Raw genomic sequence first — 26,530 nt, 5'->3', positions numbered from 1 at the left:
TCAGCAGGTGAACAAGGGTGTTAGATGGTGTAAGTGTCAATGGCTGAATAACAACTGAAGGGATGACCTACAATCTGACTAAATGAGGCAGAAAGATAATTATAAAAATTAAAAAAAAAATAAGCTGGTGCTGGAGACAAACCAAATGACTGGATTATCATGGCACAAAAACAGAAACTGCTGGAAAGCCCAGCAGGTCAGGCAGCAGCTATGAAGAAAAGCCAGAGGAAGGGTCACCAAACCCGAAACGTTAACTCTGTTTTTTCTTCACAGATGCTGCCCGACCCGCTGAGTAACCCCAGCAACCCCTGTTCCTGATTTACAGCATCCACTGTTCCTTTGGTTTTTATTCGACTGAAATAATATGTTGGTACAAGAGTCACATCCCAAGGGTCTAACCAAAGCAATAAATAATTCAAAACTGCACAGGTTAATTAAGGTCGAGAGAGCATAACAATTTATCAAGGTGATGGTGTTAAAACAGGACAGGAAGGAATATTTTATAGATACAGAACAGTGTGATGGGGTCACATGTAGCGTGACATGACCCCAAGATTATGATTGAGGCCATCTTCATGGGTACCGAACTTCGCTATCACTTTCTGCTTGGCGATTCCGTGTTGATGTTTATCTTGAAGGGTGCCTTGGGGGATGCTTATCTAAAGGTTGGAAGCTGAATGTACTTGACCGCTGGAGTGTTCCCCAACTGGAGGAGCATGCCTGTTTGGTGATTGTTGCACAGTGCCCATTCATCCATTGTTACAGCATCTTTGTGGTCTCACCAATATACCATGCCTTGGGCCATTCTTGTCTGTAGCGTAGGAGGTAGACAACATTGACGGAGTCACATGAGTATCTGCCATGTACATGGTGGGTGTGATGGTGGTATCCATGGCATTGATCTGACATGTGTTTCAGAGGTTGCCACAGCAGGTTTATGTGGTGTTGTGGTCAATGTTGCCCTGAAGGCTGGTAGATTATATATGTATATATGTATATATTAGATTGCCTACAGTGTGGAAACAGGCCCTTCGGCCCAACCAGTTCACACTGACCCTCTGAAGAGTAACCCACCCAGACCCGCTTCCCTCTAACTAATGCACCTAACACTTTGGGCAATTTAGCATGGCCAATTCACCTGACCTGCACATCTTTGGACAGTGGGAGGAAACCGGAGCACCCAGAGGAAACCACACAGACACGGGGAGAATGTCCACACAAACAGTCACCCGAGGGTGGAATCGAAACTGGGACCCTGGTGCTGTGAGGCAGCAGTGCTCACCACTGAGCCACCGTGCCGCCGAGATGTGGGGATGCTCATCGTCATCAATGAAAAACATGGTGTAGATTAGATTAGATTACTTACAGTGTGGAAACAGGCCCTTCGGCCCAACAAGTCCACACCACCCCGCCGAAGCGCAACCCACCCATACCCCTACATTTACCCCTTTACCTAACACTACGGGCAATTTAGTATGGCCAATTCACCTGACCCTGCACATCTTTGGACTGTGGGAGGAAACCGGAGCACCCGGAGGAAACCCACGCCGACACGGGGAGAACGCGCAAACTCCACACAGTCAGTCGCCTGAGGCGGGAACTCTCTCTGCTCCGGGGAAGTATTAATGACGAAGGGTACCCTATTGATCATATCCTGTGTCTGACTTCTGAGGAGGTTGTTGTGGTTTTTCACTGCAGCACATTGGAACTGGTGATCAATGAGTTGAGCACTGTATCCTGGTCTTATGAGGGCATCCTTCAAAATCTTTAGGTGTCAATTGCGTTCTTCCTCATCTGAGCAGATCCTGTATATATGCAGGGGATGGCTTCTTTGATATTTTTTGGGTGGAAGCTAGAGAAGTGCTGCATCCTGAGGTTATTTGTGGGCTTGCAGTAAAGTGAGGTACTGACATGTCTGTCCTTGATGGAGATGCAAGTGCCCAAGACAGAGACTGATTCTGAAAAGTAGTCCATGGTAAGTCTGATGATGGGATGAAACTTGTTGATATCCCTATGTAGTTGCTTCAGTGATTCCTCACCACAAATCCCAAGGAAGAAAGTGTCATCGATATATCTGGTGTGCAGCATTGGTTGGAGGTCCTGCACAGCGAAGAAATCTTGCTCGAACTTGTGCATAAAAATGTTGGCATATTGGCGTGCAAATTTGGTCCCATGGCTGTTGCCATATGCCAACCTTTCCATGCACAAGTTCGAGCAAGGCATCTTCGCTGCGTTGGATCATTTGGCAGATCGAATCATAGAATCCCTACAGTGTGGAAGCAGGCCATTTGGCTCATTGGGTCCACACCAAACCACTGAGGAGGGTCCCACCCAGACCCACCCCCACCTTGTCCCTGTATCCCTGCTAATTTCTCATGGCTAAACATCTAACCTACATATTCCCTAGACACTCTCTTGAGAAAGTGAGGACTGCAGATGCTGGAGATCAGAGCTGAAAATGTGTTGCTGGAAAAGTGCAGCAGGTCAGGCAGCATCCAAGGAGCATGAGAATCGACGTTTCGGGCATGAGCCCTTCTTCAGGAATGAGGAAAGTGTGCCAAGCAGGCTAAGATAAAAGGTAGGGAGGAGGGACTTGGGGGAGGGGCGTTGGAAATGCGATAGGTGGAAGGAGGTAAAGGTGAGGGTGATAGACCGGAGTGGGGGTGGGGGCGGAGAGGTCAGGAAGAAGATTGCAGGTGAGGAAGGCGGTGCTGAGTTCGAGGGTTGGGACTGAGACAAGGTGGGGGGAGGGGAAATGAGGAAACTGGAGAAATCTGAGTGGTTGGAGGGTTCCTAGGCGGAAGATGAGGCGCTCTTCCTCCAACCGTTGTGTTGCTATGGTCCGCCAATGGAGGAGTCCAAGGACCTGCATGTCCTTTGTGGAGTGGGAGAGGGAGTTGAAGTGTTGAGCCACGGGGGTGGTTGGATTGGTTGGTCTGGGTGTCCCAGAGGTGTTCCAATACCGTACAACCCAGATGGCCTCCTCCTTCAAAGACCGCAATTTCCCCCCAGACGTGGTCGACGATGCTCTCCACCGCATCTCCTCCACTTCCCGCTCCTCCGCCCTTGAGCCCTGCCCCTCCAACCGCCACCAGGACAGAACCCCACAGGTCCTCACCTACCACCCCACCAACCTTCATATACATCGTATCATCCATCGTCATTTCTGCCACCTCCAAACGGACCCCACCACCAGGGATATATTTCCCTCCCCTCCCCTATCAGCGTTTTGAAAAGACCACTCCCTCCGTGACTCCCTCGTCAGGTCAACACCCCCCCAACAACCCAACCTCCACTCCCGGCACCTTCCCCTGCAACCGCAAGAAATGCAAAACTTGCGCCCACACCTCCCCCCTTACTTCCCTCCAAGGCCACAAGGGATCCTTCCATATCCGCCACAAATTCACCTGCACCTCCACACACATCATTTACTGCATCCGCTGCACCCGATGTGGCCTCCTGTATATTGGGGAGACAGGCTGCTTACTTGTGGAACGTTTCAGAGAACTCCTCTGGGACACCCGGACCAACCAACCCAACCACCCCATGGCTCAACACTTCAACTCCCCCTCCCACTCCACCAAGGACATGCAGGTCCTTGGACTCCTCCATCGCCAGACCATAGCAACATGACGGCTGGAGGAAGAGCGCCTCATCTTCCGCCTAGGAACCCTCCAACCACAAGGGATGAATTCAGCTTTCTCCAGTTTCCTCATTTCTCCTCCCCCCACCTTGTCTCAGTCCCAACCCTCGAACTCAGCACCACCTTCCTAACCTGCAATCTTCTTCCTGATCTCTCCACCCCGACCCCCACTCTATCACCCTCACCTTGACCTCCTTCCACCTATCGCATTTCCAACGCCCCTTCCCCAAGTCCCTCCTCCCTACCTTTTATCTTAGCCTGCTTGGCACACCTTCCTCATTCCTGAAGGAAGGGCTCATGTCAGAAACGTTGATTCTCCTGCTCCTTGGATTCTGCCTGACCTGCTGCGCTTTTCCAGCAACACATTTTCAACTCTTGACAATGCAGCATGGCCAATCCCACCTAACCTGCACATCTTTGGACTGTGGGGGGAAACCCACATAGACCCAGGGAGAATGTGCAAAATCCACACTGACCAAGGGTGGAATTGAAACCGGGACCCTGGTGCTGTGAGGCAGCAGTGCTAACCATTGAGCCACTGTGCTGCCCCAGATTATTTGGATTGTTTAGTGATTTCATGAACCGATCTTATCACCGTTTGCCATCTGTCTATGGTAATATAGGAATGGAACAGAGGAGTCGGAGTCAGCCATTTAGGTCCTGGACCTGTTCCACCATTCGATGATATCATGGCTGATCTGCAGTCTGACTCCAGTTTATGTTCTCCCCATGTACGAGAATGATTGTAGTTAACAAAAATTACTGTTGTCAGGTTTAAATTTGAACAATTATCCTTACATTAATTGTCCCATGGAAAAGAGAGATCCAGTCTTATGCCACGTGATGTTTGAAAGTGCTCTCTAGTTTTAATCCTGAATGATCTCGTTCTAATTTTTAGGGTGTGCTCCAGTGGATTCCAAACTAGCGGAAATCGTTTATCAACCCTAATTGGTCATGTTAATATCATGAACTTTAGTCTAAACACTCCTTGATCTTTCAAACTCAAGGGAACATACCTGTAGTTAGTGTAATGTCTCCTTGTAACCCCTGGGGTCCATTTATTTTTCAGGTAAGTGTATGCTGCACACCTTCTAAGGCCAGTACATCCGTCCTGATTCTGGATTAGTGGTGCTGGAAGAGCACAGCAATTCAGGCAGCATCCGAGGACAGGCAAAATCGACGTTTCGGGCAAAAGCCCTTCCTGATGAATTTTGCCTGTCCTCGGATTTTGCCTGTCCTCGGATGCTGCCTGAATTGCTGTGCTCTTCCAGCACCACTAATCCAGAATCTGGTTTCCAGCATCTGCAGTCATTGTTTTTACCTCATCCGTCCTGATGTCTGGTGTCCAAAGCAGCTTATAGAATGTGGTGTGAACCAACCAGGCTTTGAATACTGGAATAAAAGCAACGTACTGCAGTTGCTGAAGGTCTAAAATATAAACAGAAAGTGTTGAAGAAATTCAGCAGAAATGGTAGTATCAGAGGTAAGAAAAACCAAGTTCGTGTTGTAGGTTTTACTTGACTGTTCTTTGGAACATTTATATAATATTGTGGCCAGAGCCATGAAAGGATGTTGCAAAAACAACTGAATTTCATGTTTAAATTGTGTCTCTCTTAAAAATAGACAATGTTACTGTTCTTATCAAACGGCCGAGACAGACTACATGCTTACATTTCCAGAAGCTTCTGAACCCTTAGTATTGTACAAAGTTTCCAAATAAAACTGATGTAGAAAACTTGGGGATGAGCCACCTACCTGCAGCAAGCATTTTTTTTATTTGTTCACAGGATAGGGATGTTGCTAGTGTGATGACGCTGTTACTTTAAAAAGTGGAGTGGCCAGTTCTCCCAGTTCAGGTTTTTTTGAGTTTGTTTTAGCTGTAGCAGTCCCAAGAAATGAGAGTCCAGCTTCAATAAACAACTCCCCTGACAGTCTTCTGAAATCTCTTTGGATCTTGTTACCTTCTCCCTACAGGAATTTGTGTTTGAATTTATCTTTTTGCCAAGGGCTATGTTTGTGGGGTGATGGTGTATTGGAGCTGTTAATTAATAATAGTTACAGTATCAGGTTGGTTACGTTTTCCAATCGGGTAAAAACAATGACTGCAGATGCTGGAAACCAGATTCTGGATTAGTGCTGGAAGAGCACAGCAGTTCAGGCAGCATGAAAGGAGCTTCGAAATCGATGTTTCAGGCAAAAGCCCTTCATCAGGATTTCCATCAGGTTATTCTGAGTTCTTTTGTTCATGTTTCAACTGTAAATAAATTCTGTTTTGATTAAAGCCAAGTGGTTTGACCAGCTGCATCACACCTGGAATATCAACTACACATCTGTGTTTAAAATAAGGAAAGGTTAGAGTCTAGGCTACCTCAAAATATTTTGAGGGGGTTCGCCCTGGTGCATAACACTGGCTGGGCCAGCACATACTGTCCATCCCTAATTGACCATTAGGCAGTTAAGATTCAATCACAGTGTGGGTCTTGAGTCGCATGTAGGTCAGACCAGGTAAGGATGACAGATTTTCGTCCCAAAAGGGCATTAGTGATCCAGGTGGGTTCTTCTGACAATCGACAATGGTTATATGGTCACCCAGATCTAATTGCAGATTTTTTTTTTCCCATCGAATTCAAATTCCAACATCGTCTTGATGGGATTCAAGCCCAGGTCCCCAGAACATTACCTGGGTTCCAGGATTAATAGTTCCTTTATAATTTATTACACCTCCATCACCACTTGGCCACCAGCATAGGGCAGAGGTATTGTATTCTAGTTGCTTTCAGGGAATAGTAAACCAAATAACAGTATGTGCTGTTGCTTTTTGTTAGGCAGGGAATGATTGGACCATTAACCCTTCCCCTCTCTTGATTGTTTCCTTGAGCTTTAAAGAAAAGAAAGTACTTGCAGATTGCCTCTTTTGCCTTTGGGTCATCTCAAAGAGCTTTACAGCCATCATTCTGCGTTTGTTAGCTTTGTATCCTCGTTCACTTTTTGAACACAAATAACTTATCTTTCTGTTTCTTCATCATGTCACCCTCTGACTTAATAAATTGCTTGACAGACAATTTTCTGTTACTTCTATTCTGTGACTGATTGAGGAGCTTTGCTGGATCCAAAATCTGTAAGCCTATTATGGTCACTGTCAAATTATTTTGAATTTCTTTCATGCTTTTTCTTCTTATCCCTGCCTTAGCTGTCTCTCGCTATTGAACTCCAAGTTGAGAAATTGACCCTCTACTTTTCTTGGGACTTCATGCAAGAATTCCATTTCTCTGTAACAATGAAACCAAAACTGACACAGCACATGAGCTGTTCCCTCACTGTAGCCAACATCCCTTTATCACCATCTGGATCTGATCTCCCAAGGAGTTTGCTTGAGTCCCTGGAGTGCTTTATGTCATGATGCCCACAATAGGTCAGAGTTGAAATGCTTCATGTCCATTAGTAACACAGAGGTCAGGATATCCATGCAAATGCAGCAATGACTGTAAGACTGATACTTAAGCCATTTAATCAATTCAGTTGCGTGTCAAAGCTTTTTGCAGGCATCCTCTTTCTGAAAAAGCTCGTATGACTTCTGATCTGGAGTGGAGTTGGGTACCTTTTGGGTTTGTCCTAGATTAATCTCCTATGATTAGTGTTTATCTAAGTCTGTCGTTTCTACACCACCTCCATGGACAAGTTTAGATTTGTGTACTTGAAATGATCTTGACATATTGGTGTGTCTTTGACATTCACTGATTGTAGTTTTCATTCTTTTTACTTGTTTTCTCTTTGCTCAATATCATTCGTCCTGTTTGAGTGACATCATGTTATAACTGTTCATCAGAATATTTTCCACCCCTTCCCTAAAGAGCAAAAGCTAAAATACTGTAGCTGCCAGAAAACTGAAAGAAAAGCCAAAACTGTAAATATTCAGTAGCTAAGGCAGCACCTGTGTAGAGAAAAAAATTGTCATTAACTCCGATGCAAGGTCCTCAGCCTTTGGATCTCACTGTGACAGAAATTCAAGTGTCATTGACCCACTGTCTCCTATATTGCCCTCCAGATAAAGATACTTGTTAGGATCTGTTTCCCCATTTTCTGCACAACCACACACTGCTGCAGATTAAAGTGATAACAGAAAACAGTAGAACTTGCAGCGCAATCCGAAGTTCCTCCCACCGTGTATGATTACCTGCAGAAAGCTGCATTGCTCTGCTTTTTGTCTTGCTGAGTAGGACGAAAGGTGCATTTGGAGATTTCACCGGCAATGATTATTCATTCTTATACAATGGATACTGTTTACTAATTATTTTTCCTGTGTTGCATGAAGGAGCTGAAATGATTAAGGGCAGATATCTAATTAGAATTAGTAAGACTGAACTCAACTGGTTTCCTGGATCATAGAAGGTACATAAGCACTAAGCTCAAGCTGACATTGTTCATTACTCATCTCCAGACAGTAATTGCTGAAGGAAAGGTTGGATGGAGGAGGAAGATGATCAGTGATCCCATGTAGAAAGTTAGTTATTTGCTAACCAACCTGCTCAGAGATGTTATCTCACAGTTCTGGAACAGGTGAAACTTGAACCTGGTTCTCCTGGTTCAGGAAGGGATACTTCCACTATACCACAAGAACCCTGAGTTGTAAAAGTTGAATTTATTTTACTCCACTTGGTCGGAGGTATTATAGCACACCTCTGGACAAAATGGGACTTCAATCCTGACCTCTTTGTGTAGAGGGAAGAACACGACCAGTATCCCACACGAGTTTCTATCTTTGAAAGTTTTTTTCAATTAACCATATTTTTCTAGTCAATGTGTTCAGCTGGGACTTGAATCCAGGCCTCCTGGTCCAGGGTTAAGGGACTGCGACACAAGAGTGCCCTCCATAAGGAAGATCATCTGGACACCTGGAGCAGGTGGGTCTTGAACCCATGCTCCTGGTCCACGGAGGGATGCTACCACTGCACCACAAGAGGGCCCCAGTGACTTTTTTTAAAATGGATTCATTTTTCTTAACAACCTGTTCAGAAATGTTATTACACACCTCGGGAATAGGTGGGACTTCAACCCTGGTCTCCAGTTCACAGGTTGGGACACTACCACTGTGTCTCAAGAGGGCCCCTGCTAAGCTCCCGAGATCAGACAAGATTGGGCGTTTCTAGACTAATACAGCCATTGGCTATCTTTTGAAAATTTCATATAAGGATGAAATTGACCTCAGCTGTAATGCTTCCAAAGCCAATTAGCCCATGTGGCTGACTGCCAAGCCTTGAATTGAAGAATGCTCATTTCATTGAGGTGCTCGTTGGCTGCCTGTGGAAGTGAAGCCTCAAAGAAAAGGGAAATAAAATTTGCAAATTTCAAAATGTTTGTAATTATTTTATTGTATTAATGCTTTGAGAAAAACTGATTGTTTTTCCCCTCTCCACTTTTTCAGAGCGTCAGCATCAATAAGGCTATTAATGCACAGGAAGTCGCAGTGAAGGAAAAACATGCCAGAAATATCCTTTTTGGGTGGAGTTGGTGAGAGTACAAAAACCTCTTGTTCAAGTCCTGCTTGTTTCCCACTGACTGGGCTCTGGGCGTGAACGGACTGTGGTTTCCTGATTCTCCATCTGAGACTTGTGTATTCTTGCTGGTTTTCATTATGTCCCCTGTACTAGGACAAACTACTGAATATGCTCGCGACCTGCTTTAGTACAAAGGGGTTACAGGTGCAGTTGGACGATTTCTCATGTTTGCTGCTATGTCTTGACAGCAATGTCAGTCTCTGCTTCATTGACTAATTCTGGCTATCCATGGCAGGGTTTCAGAATTGGAAGTGTTATATTTTGTATTCACATACCACCTCCCCTCATTTCTTTCCCCTACTCATACTTCCCCTTTCCCTGCCAACTCCCACCTCTACGCTGTATTGCCATGTGTTGCTGTAGTATTTCCCCTAGTTTTATCAGACCCCGGTCCTGCCATCACACCACCGTAAATGCATTTCCTAGCAGGAAGCTCAGTAACAATCAGGAGTGGGTCCCTTCGCTTTTTTAATAAAAATAATCTTCCCACAATGCTGAGGCCCCATTTGGAGTTGTCAGTCAATATGATTTAATGCAGACTCTGCATCTGTTTGCTTATTACTTGCACTTTTATATGTATTCCACTTTACTTTCTGTCCCTCAGGTAGCATGGTGGAGGCTCTTTCAACCATTTGACATGTCCATCAAATATACCAGAGGGATATTTGTTGAAAAGCAAAAGGTTCTCCCATTGAACTTGCCAATATTACACCAGTGTCAAATAGTAAATTTGATGTGAAACATTTTTGCAGATTCCGTTTGATTTGATATGGTGCTACATAGTTCAAGTTTCTAAAAACAATTCATGCTGCGGCTGAGCGTGGAAGGCATCTCCAAGGGATGAGTTACTTGGAAGTTGGGAGTACATAAATAGCTGTGATGTTTTTTAGCTGAGGAGCATAACTATGAACTTTCCCAAAATGCATACTCTGAATCTGTCTGGATTCATCAGTGAAGAACAAAGAAAGAGGAGGTGACTGAGAGAATGGGCAATGCCCGTTGTAAAATCAACTTGGTGTTATTTTTAGCATTTGCTGTCAAATGTGGGAGTTAAAGCAAAAAATGTTAGCGTATAGTGTAGCCAAATTCTTTGTGGTCTGAGCAATTTAATACTCCTTGAGCCAGCTGTATCCTATAGATTTTGTGCGCCCATTCCCTGTGTGAACAGTCACAGTACTCTCCTAACAGGCCAGAGCCATTCAATGTTCTTACTTTGCAAGAGTGACTCCATTAATTGAATCTTTCCGTTAAGCATGCCAGATTATTGCACAACACTGTCTGCTGAAAGGAGCTGCTTCCTTGTTTAAAAACCTGATTGAATAAAGAGCTGAATTAGATAATTATGAAGTAACTGTGATTATTTTTACTTCCCTGTGATATGTGGATTCTAAAATTCTTCTGTGAGTTTGCATTTTGAATTTTGATTTAATTTTGAGAAAATTCTGAGAGAGGGTATTTGCAGTGGTCTTCTAAAATTTCCATCAAAGGGAGGGATAAGGATACTTGAATACTGACTCCCTTAATTAGCGTTAAGGGATTCCATGCCATGAGTTATTGCTTGACTATTTGGAAAGGGAGAGCATGATGGGGCAAGAAGATAATATTGCCACCATGGCTGACTATTTGACCACAGTGAAATTATCAAACATAAGCTCGATCAAGTTGGCACCTGACACATGGAGTTACAGAATAATACAGCATGGAATCAGACCCTTCAGTTTAACCAGTCCATGCTGAGCATAATCCCAAACTAAACTATTCTCACCTGCCTGCTTCTGGCCCATATCCCTCCAAACCTTTCCAATTCATGTACTTCTCTCAGGATCTTTTAAACATTGTAATTCTGCCTGCATTCACCACTTCCTCAGGAAGTTCATTCCATATGCAACCTTACACCCCGTGAAAAATTTTGCCCCTCGTCTTTTTTAAATCTCCCTCCTCTTACCTTAAAAATATGCCTCTAGTCTTGAAATCTCCCATCATCGGGAAAAGACACCCACCATTAAACCTCTCTATACTCCTCTGATTTTGTAAACATAAAGTCATCTCTCAACTTTCTATGCTGCAATGGAAAAAGTCCCAGCCTATTCAACCTTTCTTTATAACTCAAACCTTCCATATAGGACAACATCCTGATAAATGTCTTCTGAACCTTCTAGCTTAATAATATCCTTCCTATAGCAGGGTGACGAGAGCTGTACACAGTACTCCAGATGGGGCCTCACCAATGTCCTGGCAACCTCAACATGACATCCCATCTCCTATACTCAAAGGAGGCAATGAAGGCCAGTATGCTAGAATGCCTTTTGAACCACCGTGTTGATATATAATGCAAACTTCGAAGAATTATGTACCTGAACCCCCTAGGTCTTCTGTTTTACAACACTACCTCAGGCCCTGCCATTAATTGTGTAAGTCCTGCCCCTGTTGTACCAAAATGCAATACCTCACATTTATCCAGATTGAAGTCCATCTGCCATTTTTCAGCCCATCAACCCATTTGATCAAGATCGCTTTGTAACCTTAGAAAACCTCCTTCACTGTCTACTATGCCACCAATTTTGGTGTGGTCTGCAAACATACCTACCATGCCTTCTACATTCTCGTCCAAATCATTTATATAAATGACACACAAAAGAGGGCTCCAGAACTTATCCCTGTGGAGCACTGCTGGTGACAGGCCTCCAGTCCTCTGTCTCCTACCTTAAGCCAATTATGTATCCAATTGACAAGCTCATCCTGAATTGCATGTGACCTAACTTTGCTAATTATTCAGCCAAGCAGAACCTTGTTAAAGGCTTTACTAAATTCCACATAAACATTGTCTATTGTTCTGCCTTGTCAATCATTTTGGTAACTTCCTCACAAAACTCAGTCAAATTTGTGAGACATGATTTTTCTCACACAAAACCATGCTGACTATCTCTCATCAGTTTTTGCCTCTTTAAATGTTTATAAATCCTATCTTTTAGAATCGCCTCCAACAACTTACCCACAACCAAAGTCCGACTCACAGGTCTATAGTTCCCTGGTTTCTCCTTAAAACCCTTTTTAAACAAAGGCCCAACATTAGCCACCTTCCAGTCATCAGGTATCTCACCTGTATTTATAGATGATGCAAATATTTCTGCTGTCTATTGTTATTTGCCGGATATCTGTGTTGGTTAGTTTTTGTCCCTGAATGGCCACCTTTCGAGGTTTGAGAGCATTTTAAACAGTTTATTTGACTTACAAAGTCTTGATAGATGCGCAGTTTATAAAGTTAGATTTTCTCAAAAGGCAGAAACAAAAAGAGAAATTGCTGGGAAAACTCAGCAGGTCTGGCAGCATCATGGAGAGAAAGCAGAGTTAATGTTTCAGGTCCAGTGGCCCTTCTGAGAACTGATTGTTGCTTGGGAAGTTCTGAGGAAGGGTCACCAGACAAAACATTAATTCAGATTTCTCTTCACAGATGCTGCCAGACCTGTTGAGCTTTTCCAGCAATTTCTGTTTTTGTTGCTGGGCAAGGGTTGGTATATATGCTGAAGATCAGATGGGGGAAGGAGAGGAGTAAACCATAGGAGGAGATGTAGCCCAGAGAAGGAAAACAGTCGGACAGACAAAGGAATGGGTAAAGGTCAGCCTGGGGGAATCAATTGCTGATAATTGGGATGATTAGTTGCTGATGATGGGATGGTTATGTTAGTAACCCATTTGATGACTAGGTCTAGTGTGTGGGGCTGGGATAAAGACATAGAAGAAGGTGTTCAGCCCCTAAAATTATTGAACTCTATGATGAGTCCTGAAAGCTGAAGGGACCCCAAGTGGAAAATAAGATGCTGTTCTTCCAGCTTGTGGTGAGCTTTGCTGGAGGACTGTCGCAAGTCCAAGTTGTAGATGTTGGCCAGGGAACATGCTGGTGTGTTGAAGTGGCAAGCAGCAGGATGCTCTGTCATTTTGCAGACAGAATGTAGGTGTGTAGTATTGGCATTCTGCTGGAGTTGGTGGAACTGGTGGCTATGATCCTTTGGATGTTGGTGCTGGTTAGGTGGTAAATGAGGATGACGGGTCCCTATTACTGTTGTGGGAGGGAAGAGAAGGGGTGGCAGCAAGCTATGAGTTGGATATAGCTGAGGGCCCAGTCAACCATGGTGATGTGGAATCCTTGGTTGAGGAAGAAGTTGGACATTTCTGAGGTACCTTGTGGAAGGTGGCATGATCAAAACAGTTAGTTGGGAGGAGATGGAGAAAGTAAGAGAATGGAAGAGTGTTTCCAAGAAGCAGGGTGTGTGGATTGTAGTCAAGGTACCTATAGGAATCTTCAGGTTTGTCATCAATATCAGTGGCCAACTTATGCCCAATAATGGAAACAGATGTCGAGGAGGGGAAGGGAGGAGTCTGAGGTGGACCAAGTGAAGTTGAGAGCAGGGTGGAAATTGGAAGTGAAATAGATGAACTTTTCCAATTTTGGATAAGAGAGGGAAGGCCTATGATGATATCAGCAATCTAATGGAGAAAGAGTTGTGGGTGAGTGCCCGGGTAGGACTGGAACAAGGAATGTTCCATGTACTCCACAAAGAGAGAGGCATAATGGGAGCCCATGCAAGTATCCATGGCTAAGTCAAGGTAGGAAGAGATGGATTTTGTAGGGCTAGAGTGGGCAGAAACCGTCCATCTTCCCTGGGAGTTCTGTTTGTGGATTTTGGAATGGGGATAGAAGCGAGTGGTGGGGGTTGTGACTATGAGCTTCATAGCAGTGTGGAAGGAAGTCACCGGATGGTAGGGGATTAGTGAGCATTGTGGACACGCTGGTGTGGTGTTCAATGGTCGGGTCCTGGTCCAGGGGAGACAGGAGGAGATGTCTGACAGCTGGTGCTTAGCCTCCGCAATGTCGAGGTGATTACCACTCTTGTCAGAAGGCTTGTTTACAAAGGATAAAGCACTGCAGATGCTGAGGTTTCCCAGCAAATTCTGTTTCTATTTCTGTTTTTGTTTCTGATTTCCAGCATCCACAGTTCTGTGTTTTTTGTGCAAAAGGTAGCTTCAGCTGAAAAAATATCGTGAGAAATAACCTGTTGTTGTTTTGGGCTTGGTCTTCTGTGCAAAGCACTAATTCAACCAGCTCCCAATGATCATTTCTGTGTTATAATGTTATAAATTTCAAGTTCCGATTTAATATACCCCCACGCAGTCAAATGCCTAGCCTTGGCTAGCTCTGAGATTCCCCCTTCCTGATTGATAGCACAGGCTTGCGCAGAGGGCAAGGAGACCGTTCAGAAAATGGAAATGTCTTCCAAAGACACACTACTATTTCTGATGTTCAAACTGCTTGTGGAAAATTGAATGTTTTGGTCATAGAGTCATAGAGCTATACAGCATGGAAGCAGACTCTTTGGTCCAACTGGTCCATGCCGACCAGGTATCCTAAATCAATCTATCTCCTTTGTCAGCATTTGGTCCAAAACCCTATATATCCTTCCTATTTGTATACCCATCTAGATGCTTTTTAAATATTGTAATTGTACCAGTCTCCACCACTTCTTCTGGCAGCTCATTCCATACATGCACCAACCTGTGTGTGAAAAAGTTGCCCCTTAGGTCCCTTTCAAATCTTTCAGCCCTCACCTTAAATCTTTACCCTTTAGTTTTGGACACTGGTATTCTGGGGAAAAGACTTTGCTATTCACCCTATCCATACCCCTCATGATTTTATAAACTTCTATAAGGTCACATTAGGAGAGACTAGGACCTGAGGGCATAGCCTTAGACTAAAGAGACCTTTTGGCATGGAGATAAGGAGAAACTTCTTCAGCCAGAGAGTGGTAAATCTATGGAATTCACTGCCATAGAAGTGGAGGCTTGGTCATTGAGTAATTTAAAACTGAGATACATAGGTTCTTGAATATCAAAGGGATCAAGGTTTATGGGGAGAGAGCAGGAGAATGGGATTGAGAAACCTATCAGCCATGATTGAACGGCAGAGTCGACTCGATGGGCTGGATGGCCTAATTTCTACTCCTGTGTCTTAAGGTCTTACGTCCTTCAGGTTCAGATGCTCCAGGGAACATAGCACCAACCTATTCAGCCTCTCCCTACAGCTCAAACTCTCTAACCATGGCAACATGCTCGTGAATTTTTTTTCTTTCAAGTTTCACAACACCCTTTCTATAGCAGGGAGACCAGAACTGAATTCAGTATTCCAAAAGTAGCCTAAGCAATGTCCTGTGCAGCCATAACATGACCACCCAACTCCTGTAGTCAATGCATTGGCTGATAATGGGAAGTGTACCAAACACTGCCTTTACTATCCTGTCCAACTGCCCGTTTCTGAAGTTTATTCATTTACATTTTTGGCAAAAGTAATGGATAATTGATTCCTAATCTGTATCCTGGAGCTTTTAGTAACTGTCAGGAATTTTGCAGCTAAAATATGCAGAAAAAGTTTCAAAATGATATTAAAAACATTTTAAAATCAAGCAGAAAATGGAGAATGTCTACAGCATGTCAATTGACTGCAAATAAAAGCAGTGAAAAAATAAAGTGATGGCTGGAGACTTGATTCAAATCTGTAATTTTAATTTGCCTATTTCAGATGCTAATTGAGTTGCTGTGAATTTCCTGTTTTGATTTTTGATCTTGAATAGTCACATAACTTCTTATCTTGGATATGTTGAAGGAGTGGTTTCCATTCCCTTTTCCATGCTGCAGTTCTGTTAATGGTCACGATTCCATCCATAACAACCCATTTGATTGAGCTGATGAAATTTCAAAGTTGGGAACTGATTGCATCTGTTTATTTGTGTGAAATGAATTCCATTTTGTCACAGTTTCCTTAGCATGTTTCTGCACCGTGCATTCTGGGTACGCACCACGAGAAAGGCGCTCACACGTTCTGGTCAGTAGTGAACCGGTTGCCGCTGTCCAGCAATGCTGTCCTCTGCTGGAAATTTTGCCATGTATTTCACAAACTGCTTCGAGATGGACATCCAAGTGTAAGTTAAATCTTCAGTTCATTAAGTGTTACTTTATTTAATGAGCCCCATCAAGGGTGATAGTGAAGGAAGAAGAATCTTTACAACCAAGACAGCATCATTCAGTCACATGATATTTAGGAATGCTGATCCATTAATATGCCTCTAGAATTATCTCCCAATGTCTACTAAAATGTAAATCAATAGATTCACTATCCCTATGATCATTTTTTATGATGCTCAGTCAGTGACTGTAAGACATGTTTTTTGTTGTACGTTGAGGAATACTGATCCTAAAACTGTAGTTCACCCTTTGGTGATGATGTTTGTACTGATTCCTGTAATGTCAACCCAGAAGTATTGATTAGTGTTTTTTACACCACTTCATTTGTTCATGGTTCTTGGAGGGATGGAAATATTATTGAACTTGTGCTTTGTAAACAATCTTCCTGTCTAGGCTCTTAAATGTTCAAGGAAGGAGGTAAGAAATTTGAAATCTGTTTTTGTACAGTAGCATTTAGAAAGAAGTAACTTAAATTAAAAGAATATTATTTTCTTGGTATTCAAGTGGAGTGGGTGTGCTTGGAATAATAGCTTGGCCGTTTCCACAGGAGTACGTACAGAAGTGTCCAAATAAGGGCTCCATAGTTGTCGTGTAAGTTCCAGTCTCGCAACAATGAATTGGCATGCCTTTTGCAAAATGGCTAATTTGCCACATATTCCTTGTTCTGTATATTTCTGTTCCACTTCTGTGTTGTCTTCAAATTTCTCTGCTGCACGACTTGTTTAAAGAAGTAAAGTGAAGCAGCATAAAAGATCCAGAAGATCTGTGACCACATATTAACATCCATTAGCATTTGGTATTTATTTAACAGCAATTTGAGTCCTTGACTTTAAAGAGAGGAACAGATGCATTTCAATTGAAGAATAATGCATTGTCTTTAAAGGCATAAGGTGTCTGTCTTTATAGAACAGCACAATTTGTGGGAGCAGTTCAAACAGAGATTTGCTCGTGTATCTACTTTACTGTGTTTATTTCTTTAAAAAGAGTCTTCGAGTCATAGAAATGTACAGCATGAAACAGACCCTTTGGTCCAACTTGTCCATGCAGACCAGATATCCGAAAATAATAATCTAATCCCATTTGCCAGCATTTGGCCCATATCCCTCTAAATACTTCCTATTCGTATACCTAACCAGATGCCTTTTAAATGCTGTAATTGTACCAGCCACTACCTCCTCTGGCAGCTGATTCGATACACGCACCATCCTTTGCATGAAAAAGCCTGAAAGGTCTTCACAGGGAGCAGTGTAAATATTTCTTAACTCTTGCATTTATTTGTGACTGATGGTCATGCCATAAATAGTGCAGTAATGGAAATTCCATTATGAAATTATAACACTAACCCATCACTATAATTATATCAGAGGGTATTTTGATGGCCTTTTATTTCAGTAATTTTACCACAGACACTTCAAATCTATTTCTGAGAAAAATACTTAATCCCCATTTTGATTTTTAACTGCAAGGACTGTCTGTGTTAAAATCTAACTCAATGTTTTCAAAAGAAGGTGTACCTCTGGTGGAGAGTCATCTAGACTTGAAAAGTTAGCTTGCTGTCACACCATGGATGCTATCTGACCCGCTATGATCTCCACCATTTGTTGTTTTCAGTACCATTTCTTGACAAAGGATTAAAAATCAAAATGGGGATTAAATATTTTTCTCAGAAATAGATTTGAAGTGTGTGTTAAAATTACTGAAATAAAAGGCCATCAAAATACCCTCTGATATAATTATAGTGATGGGTTAGTGTTATAATTTCATAATGGAATTTCCATTACTGCACTATTTATGGCATGACCATCAGTCACAAATAAATGCAAGAGTTAAGAAATATTTACACTGCTCCCTGTGAAGACCTTTCAGGCTTTTTCATGCAAAGGGTGGTACGTGTACCATTTCATCAGTGGCAGCAATCACTTGCTAACGAGTATGATTGCCCACCGAGGGAGTTCCATTTAACTGGTCATGGGTTCTTTGGGTTCTTGTATAGCTGATAAGGCCACTCTTAGAGCTGCATCTCTGACTTGTTTTTGGAAAGGCATAGATCCTACACCTAACTTAGTTCAAAATGTCATAAGCTGAAACCCCATCGTGTGACTGTACAAGATAGTTTTAGTTACTGATATGGCCTGCATGACTTGGAGGTGCTGGGGTTTGGACTGGGGTGGACAAAGTTAAACATCACACAACACCAGGTTATAGTCCAACAGATGTATTTGGAAGCACAAGCTTTTGGAATGCTGCTCCTCCATCAGATAGTTGTCACCGAAAACTAGTGTTTCCAACTAAACCTGTTGGACTATAACCTGGTGTTGTGTGATTTTTAACTTTGATATGGCCTGGGTATAGATATTTTAATGCTGTCGTTTTTGGGCCTTATTGTCATTAGTGTAGGATGTTAATTGAAGAAAGTATTGAATATGAAATTTGGCATTATTATGGATACAAAATCACCTGTTTCTGCAGAATCAATTAAACTTACCTCATTGTGCGCAATGGAAATGATTTAAAGTTTGAATTATAGTCTGGCCATGTATTTTCTTTTTGATGAAGGGAGGGAGGCAGAAGACAGGAAGCTTTGGACTGGTTGGTTAGCCTGACCTTGGTCGATGATAGAATTTTAGAGTCCATTAGTAAGTATGAGTTTGCGGAGCATTTAGAAATGAATAGTAAAATAGGGCTGAGTCAGCACGGCTTCATCAAGGGGAGGTCATGCCTGACAAATCAGTGTTAGCATCCTTTAAAAAGGTAAGTCAGGTTAGATAAAGGAAAGCCAGTGGACATCATTGATTTGGATTTCCAGAGGTCTTCGACAAGGTGAACAATAAAAAACAGTACAGTATAGGAATAGGCCCTTGGGCCCACCAAGATTGCACTGACACATGATGCCTTTGTAAACTCAAAACCTTTAGCCTCTACGCATCCATATCCTTCTCTTGCCTCCCTATTCATAATTGTCAGGATACCTCTTAAATGTTGCCATTGTATCTGCCTCTACCTCATTTGGCAGCAGATTCCAGGCACTTACCACCCTCCATATTAAACAAAAATAACTCGCCTCTCACATCTCCTTTTTAAATTTATCTGTTTTTACCTTAAAACTATGTCCCCTAATAATTGACATTTCTATTCTGGGAAAAAGACTTAAATGATCAATTTTATTCATGCCTCTCATAATTTTGTAAACTTCCATCAGGCCACTCCCTCATCCTTCAGTATTCAAGTGAAAACAGACCAAGTTTGTCCAGTCTCTCCTCATAGCTAATACTGTCCAAACCAGGCACCATAGTGGTAAACCATTACTCTCCCCTCTCCAAAGCCTCTACAACCTAGATAATGTGGATTGGCCCTGCTAAATCGTCCATAGCGTCCAGGGATGTGTAGACTAGGTGGATTAGCCATGATAAAAATGCAGGATTACAGGAATAGGATAGGGAAATATGTCTTCAGAGGATCGATGTAGACATGATGGGCCAAATGACCTCTTACCACATTGTAAGAATTCTATGATCCTCCTTGTATTTGGTACCCAGAACTGTACACAATATTCCAAATGTGGCCTAATTAAAATTTTATACACCTGCACATGACTTGTCAATTTTTATACTCTACATCTTGACCGATGAAAGCGCGCATGCTGTATATTTTCCACTCTACTTTATCCACACATGTTGCCACTTTCAGGGAACTGTGGACCTGTATACCTAGATCCCTCTGTATGTTGATGAGGGTTCTGCCATTTACTGTATATTTCACTCCTGCATTAGATTTTCCAAAATACATCACCTCACATTTGTCCAAGTTACATTCCATCTGCTATTTCTCAGCCCAAATCTTGAGCGTCTCTTGATCCCGCTGTAACCTCTGGCAAACCACTTCACTATCTGCATCTCCCCTAATCTTTGTGTTGTCTATAAAATCATTAATCAGACTGCCTACATTCTCTTCAAAAACATTTATACAACTTCGATTATCCAAACATAAATTATCCAATTTTTAAATTATCTGAACAAGATCTCAAAGTTCCGTAAAAACGGCATTAGGCAACTCAGCTTTCAGTTATCCGTTAAATGGCATTATGGTGTGTATTGCTGGATAACTGAGAAATGTTCAATAACTGGCACTCACATTACTGTTTGTTTACGATAGATCAGTTACCGGTTAAATGACATAATGGCGAGCATTGCCGGATAACCAAGAAATGTGCGTATAACCGGCACTCATAAATTACTGCTCGTTTACGATCAAATCGATTATCCGAACAATCAATTTTCTGAACAAAATACTCCCCGCCAGTCTCGTTCGGATAATTGAGGTTCTACTGTGTAACAAACAGGGATCCAAACGCTGATCACTGCACATCACCACTTGTCACAGATCTTCAATCAGAAAAACACTCTGCCACTGCGACTCTCTGTCTTCTATGACTAAGCCAGTTCTGTATCCATATCACCATCTCTCTGCAGATCCCATGTGACTTCATCTTTTGTATCAGCCTGCTGTGAGGGACCTTGTCAAAAGCCTTGCTGAAGTGCACATAGGCAACATCTATCAGCCTGTTCTCATCAATTATCTGTCATTTCCACAAAAATTTCAAGTTTGTGAGACATGATCTTGCCTGCACAAACCATGCTGCTTATTGGTCATAAGGCCATATCTTTCCAAATGTGAGTAAGTTCTATCCCTAAGAATCTTCTCCAATACTTTCCCTGTCACAGATGTAACGCTGAAAATGTGTTGCTGGAAAAGCGCAGCAGGTCAGGCAGCATCCAAGGAACAGGAGAATCGACGTTTCTGTTCCTTGGATGCTGCCTGATCTGCTGCGCTTTTCCAGCAACACATTTTCAGCTCTGATCTCCAGCATCTGCAGTCCTCACTTTCTCCTCACAGATGTAAGGCTCACTAGCCTGTAACTTCCTGGATTATCCCTGTTGTCCTTCTTAAACAAAGGAACAAAGTTGGCTGTTCTCCAGTTCTCTGGGACTTCTGTGACTGAAGAGGACATACAAGGCCCCAGCACTTTCCTCAATGGCTTCTCTCAGCATTCTGGGATAGATACCATTAGATCCTGTGGACTTGTCTACCTTAATGCTTTTCTTAAAAACCCAACACAGCCTTTTTTTTTTATGTTAACATGTCCCAGAATATCAACATCCCCCTCCCAAGACTCACCATCCGCTATGTCCTTCTCTTTTGTGAATACTGTTACAAAATGCTCATTAAGGGCCTCACCCACTTCCTCTGGCTCCACACACAAATTCCCTCCTTTGTCCTCGAGTGGACCTACTGTTTCTCTAGCTACATTATGCTCCTAAAATATGTATAAAATGCCTTGGGATTTTCCTTAATCCTGTTTGCCAAAGATGTATAATGGTCACTTTTAATCCTAATTCCTTGTTTGAATTACATCCTGCTACCTTTGAAAACTTTCAGAGCTCTCAAAAGAATATAGTTTCCTAAACCTTACATATGCCTTCATTTTCTTTTTGGCCAAGCCCACAATTTATTTTGTGATCTTCGTTCCCAAATCTTGCCATTCTGATCCTTCATTTTCACAGGAACACACATAGTTCTCAACTCTAATCAACTGGCCTTTAAAAGGTTACCACTTACCAGATGTAGTTTTACCCTCAAACAGCTACCCCCCCCAAGTACATTTCCCAGTTCCTGCCTAATATTTTGGGAGTTACCCTTCTTCCAATTTAGTACTTTCAACCAAGGACTACTCTTAAGTAAGTATCTGTAAGTAACTTAAAACTTAGAGAATTATCATCACTGTTCCTGAAATGTTACCTCAATACCAGGTCTAGTGTGGCTCCTTCTTGCATTAGACTCTTTAAATATTGTTTCAAAAAACTGTCCTGGACGCACCTAACCAATTCTCCCCTATATAAGCTTCTGCCACTCAGTGAGTCCCCGTCAATATAGGGGGAGTTAAAATCACCCACTACAACAATCCTGTTGTGTTCACACTTTTACAAAATCTGTCCATGTATCTGTTCTTGTATCACCTGCTGGCTGCTAGGATGCTTGTCGTCCAATGCCATCAAAGTGATTGCACCTTTCCTATCCTTGAGCTCTACTGATATGGCTTCACTGGATGAGCCCTCCAAGGTGTCCTCCCTGAATACAGTTGTGATATTCCCCTCAATCAGTAAGGCAACTCTCCCACCTCTTTTACATCTCTATCATGCCTGAATGTGTGTAAATCCTGGAATGTTAAGCTGCCAGACTTGTCTTGCTACAACATACCAGTCATACGTGTTCATCCAAACTCTACTGCTCTGTTTCTTGTTCACCTGCCATACAAGTTTAAGTACTCCTGAGTGGCACTCGCAAGAATATTGATGCCCCTCCAGTTTTAGGTGTAACCTATCCTTCTTGTACAGGTTCCACCTGCCTCAGAAGACATCCCAGTGAACCATATACCTGAAGCCCTCCTGCTACACCAGCTCTTTAGCCACATATTTAACTGTACTATCTTCCTATTGGCATGGTACAGGAGGTAATCCCATGATTGCACCCCAAGATGTTCCGCATTTCAACTTATCTAACTCCCTTGCAGGACTTCATCTCTCTTCATTCCTGATGAAGGGCTTTTGCCCGAAACGCCCATTTTCCTGCTCCTCTGATGCTTCCTGACCTGTTGTGCTTTTCCAGCACCACATTGTTGACTCATCTTTTTTCCTGCCTATTTTGTTGGTACCAATATGGACTACAGCTCCTGCTACTCCCCCCCCCCCCCCCCCCCCCCCCCACCTGCTGAATATCCTGTGACCGCCCAGGAATCTTTGATCCAGGCACCAGGAAGGCAACACAGTATTCTGAAGTCTCGCAGGTGGCCACAGTAATCCCTGTCTATACTCCTGACTATAGATTCCCCTTTCACTACTGCTCGCCTCCACTTTGTACAACAGAGCCAGTTGGGGTGCCGCTGATCCTGCTGCTGCTTTCCATTGAGAGGATACACCCCCTCCCCGAACAGTGTCTGAAATGTCCTTGTCTTCGTGATGGTTACCCAACTCTTCTCTTGTGTAGCCTTTACTGGTGATGTGACTAGCTCATGAAACATGCTATCTACGATATACTCAGCCTCATGAATGCTCCATAGTGAGTCCAGCTACAGCTCCGGGCGCTCCATGTGTTAACTCACGAGCTGCAGCTGAACACACTTCCTGCGTACATAGTCTCCACAGGCACTGGAAGTGTCCCCATGTTGCAGGAGGAGCATTCCACAGAGCCAAGTTCACCTGCCATTATAAACGTTATCATCTAAATCAACCTCATCAACTCCAGATAATAATCCAGGAATTGATTACACAGCCTAATCCACTCGTCACCAAACTCTGGTCTCTCACTTCCCTCTGTATTCCTAGCAGACTACAACTACAAAAGTAAGTACTTTATCTGTCTTTCGACATTACTCACTCAGTCTGCAAATATGGTACCCAAGCAGCCACGCTTGTGTCCCTTGTTGAGTTGTAACTCCACCTTCAAAGCTTCGCCCCGAGATTCAATTCCATGTTCACTCTGACTGACCCTGCTCCTCAGGTTCTCTTGTATACTTCCAGGGTCGCTCTCCTTTGCTCTGCTGCTTGGACTGACCAAGGTGTTCAGTCATAATCCCACAGATGGAAACTTTGTACCATTACTCCTCAGCCAAGAACATACACCAAATGTCTGAACCTGCGGTTCCTCATGTACAGCTGGATTAATATTGCAACAGCTGTTGTTCTGTTTAGGTGGAATTCTAACTTGTGTGTTGCGCAGAGGGCTGCAAATTAGATAAGAGCCCAAGATGTTAAGAGCAATGTACTGGTATGGATAGAGGATTGGCTGACTGGCAGAAGGCAGAAAGTGAGGATACAATGGTCTCTTTCGGGATGCACCTGGTCATAAGTGGAGTTCCAAACGGGTCAGTGTTGTGGTCACTACTACTCACATTGTACAGTAATGATCTGCTGAAGGAACTTAGGGCATAGCTGTTAAGTTTGTAGATGAAATGAAGATAGATAGAGGGACAGGTTGTGTTGATGAAACGGGGAGGCTGCAGAAGGACTTGGAAGTTAGGAGAGTGGGCACAGAAGTGGCAGCTGGAATACAATGTGGCAAAGTCTGATGTTCTGAATTTTGGTAGGAAGAATAGAGGCATAGACAATTTTCTTAATGGGGAAAGGCTTTGGAAATCTGAAGCACAAAGGGACTTAGGAGTCCCAGTTCAGAATTCTCTCAATATTAACATGCAGGTTCAGTTGGCTGTTAGGAAGGCAAATGCAATATAAGCATTCATTTAAAGAGGGCTAGAATACAAGAGCAGAGATGTAGTGCTGACGCTATGTAAGGCTCTGGTCAGATTGCATTTGGAGTATTGTGAGCAGTTTTGGGTTCTGCATCCAAAGAAGGATGTGCTGGTGTTTGAAGGGGACCAGAGGAGGTTTACAGGAATGACTCTAGGGATGAAGGGTTTGCATATGAGGAGCAGTTCAAGACTGTAGGTCTGTACTCAACGGAGTTTGGAAGGATGAGGAGGAGATCTGATAGAAACTTGCAGAATACTGAGAGCTCTGGATAGAATAGACATGGAGATGATGTTTCTTCTAATAGGAGAGACTTGGACCCGAGGACACAGCCTCTGAGGGAAGAGACAACCCTTTAGAACTGAGATGATAAGGAATTTCTTCAGCCAGAGGGTGGTGAATCTGAATTTGTGGAAATCATTGCTGCAGAGAGCTGTGGAAGCCAAATCATTGGATATATTTAAAGCAGAGATCGATAAGTTCTCCATTGTTAAGAGGATCAAGGGTTACAGAGAAACAGGAGAATGGTGTTGAGAAACTTCTTAGCTGTGATTGAATGGCAGAGAAGACTGGATTGGCCAAATAGCCAAATTCTGCAGCTGTATCTTATGGTCTTAAAATCTTGGCTTATGAAACAGGCTCTAGAGTGTTATAGGGAGAAAGTGAGGTCTGCAGATGCTGGAGATCAGAGCTGAAAATGTGTTGCTGGAAAAGCGCAGCAGGTCAGGCAGCATCCAGGGAACAGGAGAATCGATGTTTCGGGCATAAGAAGGGCTTATGCCCGAAACGTCGATTCTCCTGTTCCCTGGATGCTGCCTGACCTGTTGCGCTTTTCCAGCAACACATTTTCAGCTCTAGAGTGTTATACACTAATAAAACATCCTTTCTGAGATAGGCTGGTGTGCTGTCACCAAGTCACCCTTCATTTACAAATGAACATCCTTCACTATTGTCTTGCCCAATACAGAGTCAGGCACCAGAGTGTCCGTATCCCTGACACTTGACCTATTTGTGTCAGCCAGGGCACCCTGATTGGGGCTATTACACTGGTCCAATCAGGGAACTCATTCAATGAGGCCCAGCTGGCTGACTTCATTATAATCACTACACTTTCTGTAAACAGTGCCAAATATCAACGGGGAAGATGGAATGAGATGCATTGATGCAATGCTTTGGCATTGAATGAGAAGCAAACGTCTGGTTGAATATTTTCAGGAAATCCAGAAATGCATGAGCTGTATATGAAGTTGTATGTCAACCATACAACTTCAAAACCCAAAGGAAACAGCAAGGGGTGTAATCCATTTAGTTATACAGCAGATAAAGGGAGTGTCTGTCAATCTTGGTACAGGAGCTTTCCAGTAATTGGCTAAATAGCAGTAGATGATGATAATGGGAGGAGCTGCTGACTAATAGGTTTTCCAAGGGAGCTAATTTAGATTCTGTTCATTAAATCATTTAGAACTATTCATTGGTAATGATAGAATATTTTAGCTGCAAAATTTGCTGATGATGCAAGATATAAGTGATCAGGGTCCAGTGCATAGACAATATTGAACTAAATCTGGACAAGGCTATGCTGGTGACCAAGCGGTGGATGATCTGTGTCAGTTTCCTGCAGTGGTCCGCAGGTGCTGGTCTTCAGCCACGTGATATCAAGAAATGGTTGGAGGCACTGGATATTGTAAAGGCTGTGGGCCCTGCCAGCATTCTGGAGTGGTACTGAAGACCTGTGCTCCAGGACTTGCCACTCCCCTAGTCAAGTTGTCCTAGTGCAGTTACAGCACTGGCATCTACCTGTGAATGAAAAATTGGGCTATATACCAAAAGCAGGATAAATACAACCGAACCAATTTCCACCAATCGGATCATTACTAATGTGTTGGAACATATCATCAACAGCACTATTGAGTGACAGTTGCTCAGCAATAACTTGCTGAGTGCTATCTCGTTTTGAGTTCTGCTGGGTGCACTCAGCTTCTGACCTCACTACAACCTGAGTTCAAATATGGATAAAA

At 43.1% G+C, this 26,530-nt stretch overlaps 1 protein-coding gene across 5 annotated transcripts in view; it reads left to right on the top strand.

The window, feature by feature from the left end:
• Positions 1-26,530, top strand: part of hip1 (huntingtin interacting protein 1) — a 344,047-nt gene that overhangs the window by 126,394 nt on the left and 191,123 nt on the right. For all 5 annotated transcript variants that reach the window (XM_043718716.2, XM_087977488.1, XM_043718713.2 and 2 more), the window contains exons 2-3: positions 9,066-9,129; positions 16,027-16,169. In XM_043718716.2, the coding sequence (XP_043574651.2) occupies positions 9,066-9,129; positions 16,027-16,169 (207 nt within the window). The remainder of the gene's footprint in view (positions 1-9,065; positions 9,130-16,026; positions 16,170-26,530) is intronic.

The sequence above is a fragment of the Chiloscyllium plagiosum genome, unplaced genomic scaffold (genome assembly GCF_037043375.1).
Source record: "Chiloscyllium plagiosum isolate Xiang-an unplaced genomic scaffold, Cpla_swu_hap1 HiC_scaffold_31, whole genome shotgun sequence".
In the NCBI taxonomy this organism is placed as follows: Eukaryota; Metazoa; Chordata; class Chondrichthyes; order Orectolobiformes; family Hemiscylliidae; genus Chiloscyllium; species Chiloscyllium plagiosum.
This window is presented reverse-complemented; position numbering and strand designations above follow the sequence as displayed.